The following is a 12704-nucleotide window of genomic DNA, read 5'->3' as shown; positions in this document are numbered from 1 at the left end:
TAGTTGAGAATTGTGGTAGTTGTGAAACAAAGAAATTACGTACTTGAAGGTAACGAAAAAAATCTGAGTTTAAAAGATCAAAATTCTCTTTCAGTTGAGCAAATGAGGCAACGTTGCATTTTAAGTATATTGATTGATTTTTTAAGCATGTAAGTGTGTAAGTAGATTAACATTGTCAGGAGGAGTCCAAGAACAGAGCCCTGTGGAACACCACATTTAACAAGAAAAGGTGGGATTTAAGATAGTTGGTTTAAACAAATTGCATGCAATTTGTGAGGTATTAGGGAATGCTTAAAGCTAGTTTTGTGGACACTACATCATGGTTTGTCTGTCAGGCTATTGTTATAAAACACTGAGTGCTTTCTAGCAATGTAAATGTCAATCATAACTGGATGCTTGATCTGACCTTTTCCAGGTGACCACTGCGTGCACGTGGTTCAGCGTGATGGTTATGCTTGTAGGCTGATTCTCCACCACGTACACAATATCAGGTTTATCCACAATGACTGGGGCTTTCCTCAAATACGGCCCTAAAAAAAGGTCAAAGAGAGCGAAAAAAAAGTTTGGCAACCTGCTCCCAATTTTGGGTCAGTGGTAGCTTCTGCATCAAGTTTACCTCTATCAAGCAGCTGGACTAGATCAGTGGAGGGTGATGGTTTGCTCAGACTCTTTCCTGTGGATGTAAGGACCCTAAATGCGTATCGTACTCCCTTGGACAACGTGGTGACGGTGTAGGTGGTTTCCTTTAGGTTAGATGCCACGACGGACCATTGGATGGAGCCAAGATGCTGCTGCTGTACCACATAGAGCAAGGAGCTGGTATCTGAAAGAACATGACCAGTTCAAGTTCTTCATTAGGGCACTTGTTATAAAAGCAAGACGTAAGTTCGAGAACCTACCAAGTGAAGGGTCAAGCCTCTTTGGTCTCTTCCAGCTAAGGGTTATAGTTTTTCCAGTGATTGCTTCAATTACTGGAGGTCCATCAGGAGGGTCCGGAACAATATCTGTTTTTCAACCAAGAAAGTCAGAAAAAAGTTCTCTTCTGTCCACAGCAGCGTTGAACAGTGAAGTTGCGTTCACACCAGCATCAGCAAGCGCTTCAAGCGACCACTTCTAATGAAAAGTCTATGCAAGCGCGTGTACATGCGCATTTCAGGCTTCTGCGTTCAAAACCTTCGCGTTCAAACCTAGCTTTTTAAAGAGCATTTTTGGGCTCTACCAACAAAATGCACGGCCTCTGAACGTGTGTAGAAACTTAAACCAGCTCGACATTTGAGTCAGGAACTCCGAATTGGCAACGACGTATGGATTGCGTCTCTTTTAATTAATCCAAGTGCCAACCGTTTGAACATTGTGCCCGGAAGGAATAAAATGACACCAAGACTTTCATATATCGGGAAAAACTGTGACAGAAAAAGCCTGGAGGAAGATTTGCACCGCTTCAACATTTCGCACCAAACCTCTTCCAACTGTAGGTAGTGGAAGAGAAGAAACCCATCCCAGCTTGTCCTATGTGAACACCATGGCTTTACATGCCTGTTTATTAGCGTCACATGCCCAGAGTGGCCGTAGCTTGATACAATGCCTGAACAATACGTACCTGTGACGTAAAGGTGTGCATAGCAGGCTGCTTTGCCCACTTTGTTCGAGATGACCGCCTTGTAGACGCCACCATGAGCATGACAAGCGCTCCGAATCACCAGACTGTGGACATCCCTGTCTGGAAAACACAAACATGTGTTTCCTGTTAACCAGTTTCCCTTCTAAAAATGAAGGGTTTTCCTTGTTCTCCAGTGGTCTGCTTACACTGAGTCATTTTCCGTTCTTCGCTGCTTTCAATGGGTTTGCCTTTGTGGTACCAGGAGATGGTTGGATACGGCAGGCCCGCCACTTTGCACTTCAAAACCGCTTCCTTCCCTTCGATCACCTCCACATCACCCAGAGGTTTGATGAAGTCCGGCATGGTCCTTCTCTCCACCTCACTTTCCAGCATTTCTGGCTCTTCGGGGATCGACGGCATCTTCTCCAATTTCGTCCTAAAGCACAAATAAGCCCGAAATTGTATAGTTTTAAAAGAAACGTAATAAAAGTTTCTGGTGTTATTTTGAAGTTAATATTTGCCTCACATGTGAGAAGGGATGGCAGCTCTGGGTTCTTGCATGTAGAGCTCAGCAGTACATTCAGCTTTTCCATGAATGTTCTCAGCAATCGCCGTGTAGAAGCCCTCCGTGTCACCACTGACGTGGCTGATGACCAGCGAATGGCGGCCGGCCTCTTGTAGGATTCGGATGTTGTCACTCTCTTCAACTCGTGCCTCTAAGGGCAAAAACTTTTTTTTTAGAAAATCTTACAAATTTGACATTAAATAAACAGTTATCTGCATGTCTCACCAAAGTGCATCCATGTTACTCGTGGCGCAGGCGATCCGCTCACTTTGCAGTCAAACCGCGCAGTACGTCCTTCTATTACCTCAAGGATGTCCAGTTTACGAGTAAAGAGCGGCTCCCTGGATGGAGTGACCGTCAGATTTGCGCTCGAGATCAACTCCTCTGTGAAAACATTTGAAATTGGCTTTGATTTGGGCAAACTCTAATCTATCTGGTTAACAACCGAGCAATAAATTGCATTTTTTTCTGGCGAACTTTACCTTTAGCTGTGCTCAGCTTGCAGACATAGGTCCCACTGTCATCCTCATGCACAGAGTTCAGCATCAGACGGCACCTTTTAAATAAAAAAAACTTGAATTTAGAAGAATTTAGACTTACCAATTGTGTTAACAGTTTGCGAAATTTCTGGGGTGATTAAATCTGTCGAACCCAGGAAAAGGGGTGAATCATACATAGATGAATGGGTCGATGGATTGATGAATGAAGACATCCTAGTTCTTTCCAAACTCGTTATTTGACTCCACCCATTATTTTGATGCCAAATAATGGTGTTCAGCAAGTACATCCAGTAGGAAAGTGAAGGCACCACAGAAGAGAAACTGTGTTTTTGGACAAAGATTTTTTGAAATAATCTACTTATATAGTTTACCTTTTCCCATCAAAGTGCATCTTGCAGTTGAGCAGCGCCGGTTGGATCAGCTTTCCGTTCGAGAGCCAGTCCACATCCACGTCTGCGGGTCCCGTCACGTGGCACTCAAAAGTTGCGGAGTCTCCGGCCCGAACCGCCACGTCTCGCAGCTCCTTTGTGATTCCAAGGGCCACCTGAGTTGCATCTGTTGACAAATCAACATTATTTTAGATCAAATAACTAAATTAAGCACAATTTAGAGATTTTTTTTAATTTTTATTTTGGACTCACCTTTGACCTTTAGGCTGCACTCTGCCTGCTTGGTTCCGTACTCGTTGATGATTTTGCAAACATAAAGACCTCCGTCTGACTTCTGAGCAGCGTTGATTCTCAATTCACTGGTGACGTTTTCCGTCTCGCGCACAACGAAGCGGCCCATGGTCTTTACCATGACGTTGTCCTTCAGCCTGTGGAACATTAATGATCAGGAGTCTCATGGAGGAACTCCCTAAAGACCCTGCTTTAAAGTCCGAACTTCATGAGCTGTAAAATGGGTCTGTCTTACCAGTTCACCATCGGTTTGGGCTGCCCTCTGAATCTGGCTGTCATGACAACGTCTTCACCTTCGATTACTGCCTGATCACACGGTGCCCCCTGTAAATAGAAATGCCTAGGAAGCAATCCCACAAAGCCAAAACATTTGAAAGCAAAAGTCCCCCCAACCATACAAAGCATCAGATAAACTTCTTCAAGCATTGATGTCATTGTTTGCCATGCTTGGTGTAAAGATGTGTCGGATATTTTAACAAAACTTTATTTATATTTATTGTAGCCTGGGTTGTCTCTTTTACACAGGCAAATCCTGGATTTCTTGACTCCATTTCCCATAAGATTTTGAGGCAAGTTACATTCCAAGAGACAACTAAACAAGCCCACATCATGTTGCAACCCCCTTCATGCGAGAGTCTCCTGCCTGAAATCCTACAAGCTAAGCACTGCAAGAAAATTCCTGGATTTTTTTCACTGATTCTTCTAAGTTTTGAGGCAAGTTACATTCCAAGAGACAACTAAACAAGCCCACATCATGTTGCAACCACTGCCATGCGAGAGTCTCCTGCCTGATATCCTCTAAGCTAAGCACTTCAAGGAAAGTCCTGGATTTCTTGACTCCCTTTTTCTGACTTTTGAGGGATGTTACAGCCTGAGAGACAACTACACAAGCCCTCATTATGTTGCAACCACCGCCATGCGAAAGAGAGCACCCACAAGGCAACCCCTGCAGTCCTCTTAGATCTGTCACCACCGGATTAATGCTCAGCTTTCAATCTAATTCTGTCGCAGTTATAATTTAACAGCAGCTACGACAGCTGGGGTTTTGGTCACTCAGCTTATGGACATGGCTGTTTATGTTTTGGGCTTCGAAGTATGTGGTGCTTCATTGGTTGCTATGGATTTCTAAACCACCAAGGGTTTGTCAGATCCTTTGCTTTTTCTCATCTTTCATAAAAGCTGGACAATGGATTAGCAAAAGTATTAATACAACTCGGAAAATTGACTTGTTACCATTAAAAAAAAAGCTGTACCCTTTTTAAATTCTGATTAATTAAAGTTGATGTGGAAGGCCTTTACCTGAAAAGAGGGGGGCTCCTTCAAGTTCACACTTCTACCCAGAGGAGATGAGCCTTCGGTCTCCATCACCTCCTCCTGAGGGCTTAAGTACTCCTCGTCTGACTGGACCGGACTGCAAACTTTGGACGATACAAGTGGTTTCCCCAATTGCATTTGTGTCGGCCCTAGAAAGAAACATGAGAACAATGGTGGCCATCCCCTTTGTGTGTGTGTGTGTGTTTCAAGCAATAATAACGACAAATTTTGTTGGCAGCTTGTTGCAGCGCTCAGAGAGAGCAGCCTGTCCGAAGTGACCGCAGGTGAACAGATATTAAGTTAATCCTTTAATCCCCCCACACAGCCACTCTCTTATTCCTGAGAGCAGCTTAAACTCCTACCAATTTTTATTTATTTTTTTGCTGTCGTCCAAGATCAATCGGCAAAGACCAGAGAGATGAAAGATGGAATCTGGAAGACGTTGGTCACATCTGGACAGAGGAGACCGACAAAGTGTTCCAGGAGCTCCAGAGGAAAATGAAGTCATGTTTTTGCAATAACAGAGCTGAAAAGGTAACCCGAGACAAACTATAAAGCGCACTTCATTTTTTTCCCCAAAAAACAACAGTGCGCCTTCTAATCCAGAGCTCCTTATATATGGATTCATTCTGGTTGTGGTAACTGATGTCAAAGCAATTTTCAGAGGTATGATGTTTGGTTGAGCGTTTCCTCAGTTGCCCTCAAACATAAACAACTTATGTGCAATAATTTAATAAAAGTGACACTTTTAAGTACACTGGTACAGTTCTACCAATGATAGTAAGTTGTTTATTTACAACAGAAAGGGAGAAGATTGAAGCGTAGAAATTTAAATGACAGAATTATCACACAAAAACACAGCAACAAGTTAGAAATATTAATATTGACTTCACAAACAGAATATAAAGGTTTTAAGTTTCAACGTCTTTTAGTTTTTCTAATTTTTGTAAAAATAGAAATGGTTTCAATCAAATAAAAGGGAAAAATGAAACACCCAACCTGGACTTTAACATTTTTCTTCAGAACTATCAAACTACACAACTCCATCGAGGAAAACATAAATAATTATAAATTTACATGAGGAGAAAAACAAACTTTGCTTAAAAAATAAAGGTTCAACAGATACTCCGAGTATCCTATGAAATGGATATGGTAATTTAATTTTATATGTACTTTATCAAAGTTTTACAGGATGGAGGAATAAATCGGACTCTACTGGGATCTTTAAATTACTCAACAGTGGACAGCGGGTCATGATCTCCACACTATACAGTGCATTCATTCTGTTCTGTGCTAGTTACTCGTCACTGGGCTGTAAAATTGTCTTTTTTATTGGTGTAGCTTTGTCACCAGAGCGCACACACCAGGGCTCTGTTGTTTGTGGTTTGTGGTTCAATGCTTCATTGGATTTGACTACCTTCAGTAATGTCTTTGTACCGGAAGACACGTCAACCTTTTTTTTCCTTTTGTTTTAATTCAAGTAAAAGTGTCGATATTTTCAGCCTGACTTTGTGTTATCTTAAACACGCCTGCACGTGCACGTGTTGCATGCCACCGCCCACTTAATTCCCTTAGTCAATCATGATCTCAAATGAGACCCCCCCACCACCACTACCACCACCACGCGCGCGTCACACAAAAGACGATGTGAACTACTCGAGGTGAAAAAGAAAAAAGTGCTCCCGGCTGATTAAACCACAGAAACAAGTAAGGAATGATGGCAGACGAAGAGTGCATTATCAGAAATTAACGCAAGCCGTAGAAGCTTGAACCATCCAACGCAAATTGCGTTCATTCTGATAATGCACACTTTGAAGGCCATTAACCCTCTTCTACCATGGCCACTTACAAAAGAAATACATATTCAATCAATTTTTAGTACTTTATTCTTGTCATTTTTTCTCAACTGACTATTTGTTACGTTTGTTATGTGGTGGCGCGTTGTCACGCTACCCCAGCCGGCTGAGCCGGGGTGCTGATCGTCACAACAGGTTAAAAAAAGCATCCGTTCAGGCAGAAAGCTCACTGCTTACCGCTTGTTTTTGTCCAAATGATGAAGAAAAAATGTGTTTTTAAAGAAGCCAGTGCAGTGATATAGAACACTTAAGCTATGTGACCAGAACTTTCTTTTTTAGGCGTGTATTATCTCTGTGCGTTTTCGATGCACATCCAGCAGCCAATCAGAATTGAGAATTCCCCTGGACCGTGGTATAAACTAAACTAGTGCGCCATAATTTATAGTAACTATACAGGTGTTGTAGCGGCGATTAAACGAATTATTTAGATTACTCCAGTACTTAACTTGTAATGCTGTAGATAATGCAGTTATAGCTCAACGGCGTTACTCCCAACACGGGTGGGATCACTTTATTTATGTTACAAACAAGGTAAACATTGCTAACATGTAGCGTGTCACAAAAAAGTTTTAGAGCTATCTCTGACTCTTATCTCCCTTAATGCGGTTAACAGTTCGAGGCTCCTTATACAGTATATAATATAAGTTAAAAAATAAACTATTCATTAACGGTGCTGATAATACGGTATATATTTCTTAACGCTTTAGTTGGTTCCCCAACATTTAGGTCACCAGTTTGAATAACTTCTGACTCCCTTTTCTTTTGTTTTTTCCTCAAATTTCCCCCTTTTTCCACAATTCTTGACTCAGTTTTTCTTGAATACCTTCAAAAGATATAAAACTTTTGGTGATTATTTGCAAAAAAACGATACAAATCTAAGGTTTTTAGATTTGGTCGAACCTATTTTGCTAAACTTAAAAAATAAAATCTAAACTTTGCAAGTTTTGTGGAAGAAATTTTCCGGGTGGTGAAAATGTGCAATCTCAGCCGAGGGACAGAAAACAGACAGCGATTACCCGAGAGAACAAGAGGGCGGCTAAAAATACTCCTGCAAGTCAGAGTCTGCTGTCCAAATATGGCAGCGCCGGCTCCGTGCTGCTGGTGAGATGAGAGCGGAGTGCGTCTTCACATTTGTTGACAAAACTTGGGAGGTTTTTTTTTTTTTGCGCGTGCAAAATCTGAATCAGCACTTACAAGACATGTTTCAGGCACAACAAATGAGCTAAACAAGCGCTTCGCCTGAAAAGAAGACGGAGGGGTGGGGGGTTGTTTATTTTTGCTTACTCCCAACTTTTGAATGCCACGGCTGCCTTTAAGCCTCAGGAGACCTTTAGTGTGACGGGGATGTGTTTGAAATCACACTGAGGGGAGATCTCTGCGCCTTCGAGAAATTAATGGGTTGCCATGGCAACCATCGCTGCCAGGCGCTCTCGGCTGGGATGCTGAGCTCCAGCGGGCCTTTATGGCTGAAGGTTGACGCCGCCTGAGAGTCAGTGGGTCATTTTTTGACATCACCGTCCGATAGTTAAAAACCACATTTAAATCGAACTTGGATCTGTTGTTCCATTTGTGGTCTGACCTGATTGGATGTTCAGGGTGGCGCTGCAGGATGCTCTGCCCGCCGAGTTGACAGCTGTGACACAGTACGACCCGGCGTTGTAAAGCCTCATCTCCTTTATCACCAGACTGTGCCTGTCGCCTTCAGCTTTGAGCAAGTGGAATGCATCCGTCTGGATTTCTACATTATTCTTCTTCCATGTCACTGCCACAAAGTTAAAAAAAAACACAGCTCAATTCTTTTTTTCTACTGCAAGTTTTAACCAGATTTCAATGAATATTCATTACGTCTTTTTTTTTATTCTGTGGTAAGCAATTATTTTGCACTAGATTTTACACCTTCCCACAACAACTTGCATAATACAGAAATACAAAAGTGTGAAAAACATTTCAAATCCACTTTATTATGGAAGATAATATTACAGATAAATCTGACACATAACCCTAACTTTAATGTGTTTTTAAGAACTGACTCATATTACATAACATATCACACAGCATTAAAGACCTCCTCATTTCAAACTGGATGGATGCTTCCAATATTGCTTGCCATTTCCGTTGCACCAGTAATGTTAGGTTGGGGTTCTTTTGGACTTTAGCTAGCGTGAGGTGGTATAAACAGAGCGGTGACAGGAAAGGGGGATGGGCTTGCTCCATGTCAACGGTCCCCGCCTTCAACCCAGAGGAATATTTCTAATGAACTCCTGCCACTCTGCAGAAACTATATCCTAGAAAACGACACTGATTTTTAACTATGGCTAAAAGAATGGCATTATCTTATTTAAAGGACCACTGGTAAGGCTTTGTAAATAGATTAAAAGATGATTGGCGTGGGTCTTCAAGCAAATGTTTTAATCAAGAGCCACCTACATGTTTTTATGTTACAATTGTGAGTAATGTGGGGTTTTACATCTCAAGTTAATGTCAACCCTGATGGACAAATGGCTGCCTAACCCAATAAAGCTTCATAATTTAGATGCAGGTCAAAATCAAGGCTCCATAGTTGGCATTATTGCATTTATACTGTAAGCCATTGAGCCTTATGTGAAGATATTTAAAAGTTATGGCACCAGGTTATGTATTTAAGTCCGAATTCCCACCATTATCAAAAAATAATAATCCATAAAGGTCTTTACTCAAGTACAGGGACAAAATCTAGCCTTTTTTTTTATTAGGATCTCTGATTTATTTGATTCAATTTAAAAATAAAAGTATTTAAGAAAGGCTGAATTGGATTTCATAGTCCAATGCTTAGACGCAAGGGGGAAAACTGTTTACTGTATGTCATATTTACCCAAAAATCCAAAAAAGCCAAATGATGTAATACGGCGTTCCACAAGGCTCCATCATGACACTACTACTTTTTTGGGGGATCTACATGCTTGTATTGCTTTTTCTTTTGAGAAGAAAAAAAAACAAACATTGAAGAAGACGTAATAATATAATGATTTTAATCAATCACCATTCTAATATTTGGAATTCAGCTCTGGTAAATTTGATACTAAAATAATTAGGTGACTGTTTAGAGAGATTAGCGGTTAGACAAAACACAAATCAAAATGACTCTGAAAACCAGTTGTTTTTTTTTAAATGTAGTTGTAAATATTATGCGGTTTTTACAGGTTTCATCAGATTTAGTCCATAAAAACAGATTTTCTCAACTCAAGATAACCGTTGGAAAAATGTAGATAACGTCCCAAAATTCTCAGATCCTCATATTTTTATGCCTTTGCTGATACTTGATAATAAAAAAATCATTTCCTCTAAATTTGCTGAAATCTTTGTCACTTAAAATACTTCAAAACTGAAAAAAATGCTAACACTGAAAGATCTTCTTGGCATTACCTGTGGGTGTTGGGTTGCCGGTGATGATGCACGTTAGAATGACAGCAGAGTCACGAGTTGCCGTGGTGTCCTCAAGAGGTTTCTCAAAAGCAGGGGCCTCTGCTGGCCCGTCGTCCGCAGACAAATATGAATCATCAGATGAACCTTCTGGAAAAGAAGAAGTTGATTGACAAGCCAAGCTCCAAAACAGGTTTCTTCTCTATTTTTCAGATCGATCCCAAAACAACTGATGAGTTGTCATCTACCTTTTTTTTTTTAAAGAATGGACAAAGATGGCTAATGTACACAAAACACATCGTGTTTTTTTTTAAATTCTCAAGAGATAGACCCCAACTTTTCATCTGGGTTTAACAAGAACTTGTACCTTCTTCTGGAAAACCGTGTTGATTTGATCGATTCTTTTTGCTTCTGCGAGTTCGTCCCTCTTTTCTTTTAGCCCTGTTTGCCTCTTTGCTACAACCTCCAGGTTCATCCATCTCCATGGGTTCATTGTCTACTCGAATCACAGGGAGGCCGACTTTCCGACATGGAGAGACCCGGCCCGCCTCTGTCTTCCTCTTCTTCAGAATGGGGCTGGTCGAACGAGTGGGTGACGGGGTGAAACGGGGGGATTTTGGCGGAAACTGGACCCCTGGTTCCTTAGCGCTCACGGGAGATGTTCTCCTGTCCGTTGGGCTTTTCGCTCTGTGCAGTGATTGTTTGTCGACACCGTTTGACTCTGTTCCCAAACGTCTGCAAGCGCGTGAAGATTCCTTGGTTGGTGGAATTGCTGTGTCTTTATCGGCTGAGCCTTCACTGTGAGCAAAGAGCAGAAAAGCTGTTTATTTGTGGTGAAAATGATGGGACATCATGATAACGGGGGATGGGCAGTAGTACAGCTCGATATGAGGAAAGCTTGCGATGTGGGATGTTAGCGATCAATACTGCAATAACGACAAAACTTGAAATACATAATTTTCCTTCCAACAGTTTTGTTTAAATAAAATACAATATAACTTAAATTCTACTCCGAATGCACCTCGTCTACATAGGCAGCTAACATAAAAGGGCTCTATTCGATTGGTCAACAACGTGAAGGGCTTAGTTAAAATGGTCAAATAGTTCAAGCTGCCATAAGATTGTTTTGGCATGCGTGTAAAGATTTACAGTAACCATTTATCCTGATCTATGGCACCATTTGCGATAATGCACAGACTGAAATTAGCGATTTATTGTGCAGGCCTAATAGGCAATCAGAGTTTTTACATAATAGCCATTAAAGACCCACTCCAATCTCCCTTTTTCATCTATTTTAAAAGTGTTTCCAGTGGTCTAATAAATAGTATTATGCAATTTTTTAACTAAAATAAAACAAAAAACCTTTACGTCGTTAATGTTGTTTTCTAGGACGTAGGGTCTGCAGTATTCACAAAAAAAATTCGCCTCTGAGTTGTAGGCAAAACTGTTTGCCCCACCCCACTTCCCGTCACCTGCTCTGCCACTAGCTTACAGCCTCTCACACCCACCATCCAACATTAGACACCAGCTTAGACTAGTCATCTAGGAGTGGATGCACCAGAAGGAGACCAGGGAGCTTCTGGGTCGCCCAGCAGATTTTCCACATCACAAATGCAAACTTTTTCAAACAGCTTTTCTTTCTTCTGCCCCTAGTTCAAAGCGATGTCAATAAATGAATACTCCAAAATTGTATTAAATTTTTTGATATACAGTATGTTCTCCATCATCTGAAAATTCCCTTAAGAACAAGTTAAAACACCAAGAAAATCATTTTTTTATCGGAGTGGGTCTTTAAAAACTGGAGTTAAACTAAAGGCTATAAAAAGCACAGAAGAAACACAAAAACATCCATTTTTGAAATGAACATAATGCAAACACTCAAACCTGATTGGGCTTTTCCTTGCTGCTTTTGGCAATGGCTGTTCTGGTAACTGATGAATTGATGCCGTTTCCTTGGAAACAAGGATTCTGGGTTCTCTCAAAGAGCTGTGAACGCCCTGTGTCATCTCTTCCCCTTTGGCTTCCTTACTTTGATTCTCCACAACTCTGTTTTGGGCTTGAGTGGAACTCTGCAACATGCTCTCCCCCCCCTGCCTCCCAGCGCTTCTCTCTTCCAGGGCTTGTTCTCTCGCTTTCAACTTTTTCACAACCTGGGGAGGAATGGGCTCGACTTTCCGCGTGTTTGGCCTGTCCGTCAGTGACAGCTGCTCAGTGGAATATGCCTTCCTCAAGCTCGGCTTGCTCACGAGTTTCTTGATCCTCTGGAGCTCCTCTGCAAACTTGTTCTGGTAGCTTTGGACCCTTTGAGAGTAGCTTGTCTTGTCCTCCAGCGAAGACGCTCGCTGCTGGAATGCTGCTCTTTTCTGGGCGGCACCCTGCAGGCTTCGTCCCTCCTCTTTGCCAGCACCTCCTGTCTTCTTCCCCCTGTCATCTGAGTCAAAGCAAGCAGGGCCTTTTGGCAAATCTGCGCTCATCCGTCGCTCCTCGAAGGCCCGAACTTTGTCAAAGATCTTGGATCCTGCACGAGCCGGTTTAGGTGTCACAACAACGCTGTCGGAAGCCGGAGGACCTGGCAATTTGGGTTTGTCCGGGATATTTTTGCAACAATTGGTGCCATTTTTGTCTGAGCGGATAGATGGCTGGTTAGAGGAAAGAGGGACTTCACGGGAGAGTCCCCAAGCTTGATCGGAGCTTGGAGTCCTAGATAAGGAAGGATTGGAGGCAAATAAGTAATGAAGCCCTGGAGGAGTCAAAGTTGACGGTGAAAATTCATTTTCATCCAAATTTGGT

The 12704-nt window shown here is 41.9% G+C and overlaps 1 protein-coding gene across 9 annotated transcripts in view; it reads right to left on the bottom strand.

The window, feature by feature from the left end:
- spega (striated muscle enriched protein kinase a) overlaps nt 1-12704 on the bottom strand; it is a 72165-nt gene that overhangs the window by 32870 nt on the left and 26591 nt on the right. For 8 of the 9 annotated variants that reach the window (XM_023964869.2, XM_023964876.2, XM_023964894.2 and 5 more), the window contains 16 exons: nt 11799-12614; nt 10282-10712; nt 9918-10064; nt 8095-8277; nt 4645-4808; nt 3581-3669; nt 3307-3482; nt 3037-3220; nt 2648-2721; nt 2391-2549; nt 2127-2316; nt 1807-2036; nt 1601-1720; nt 900-1004; nt 617-823; nt 407-530 (listed from right to left, as the gene is read on the bottom strand). In XM_023964869.2, the coding sequence (XP_023820637.1) occupies nt 407-530; nt 617-823; nt 900-1004; nt 1601-1720; nt 1807-2036; nt 2127-2316; nt 2391-2549; nt 2648-2721; nt 3037-3220; nt 3307-3482; nt 3581-3669; nt 4645-4808; nt 8095-8277; nt 9918-10064; nt 10282-10712; nt 11799-12614 (3399 nt within the window). The remainder of the gene's footprint in view (nt 1-406; nt 531-616; nt 824-899; nt 1005-1600; nt 1721-1806; nt 2037-2126; nt 2317-2390; nt 2550-2647; nt 2722-3036; nt 3221-3306; nt 3483-3580; nt 3670-4644; nt 4809-8094; nt 8278-9917; nt 10065-10281; nt 10713-11798; nt 12615-12704) is intronic. The other variant, XM_023964871.2, reaches the window with a different exon arrangement.

This window comes from Oryzias latipes, chromosome 2 (genome assembly GCF_053564925.1).
Source record: "Oryzias latipes strain Hd-rR chromosome 2, Olatipes_Hd-rR_3.1".
In the NCBI taxonomy this organism is placed as follows: Eukaryota; Metazoa; Chordata; class Actinopteri; order Beloniformes; family Adrianichthyidae; genus Oryzias; species Oryzias latipes.
Note: the sequence above shows the minus strand (reverse complement) of the source record. Positions and strands in the feature narration are given on the sequence as shown.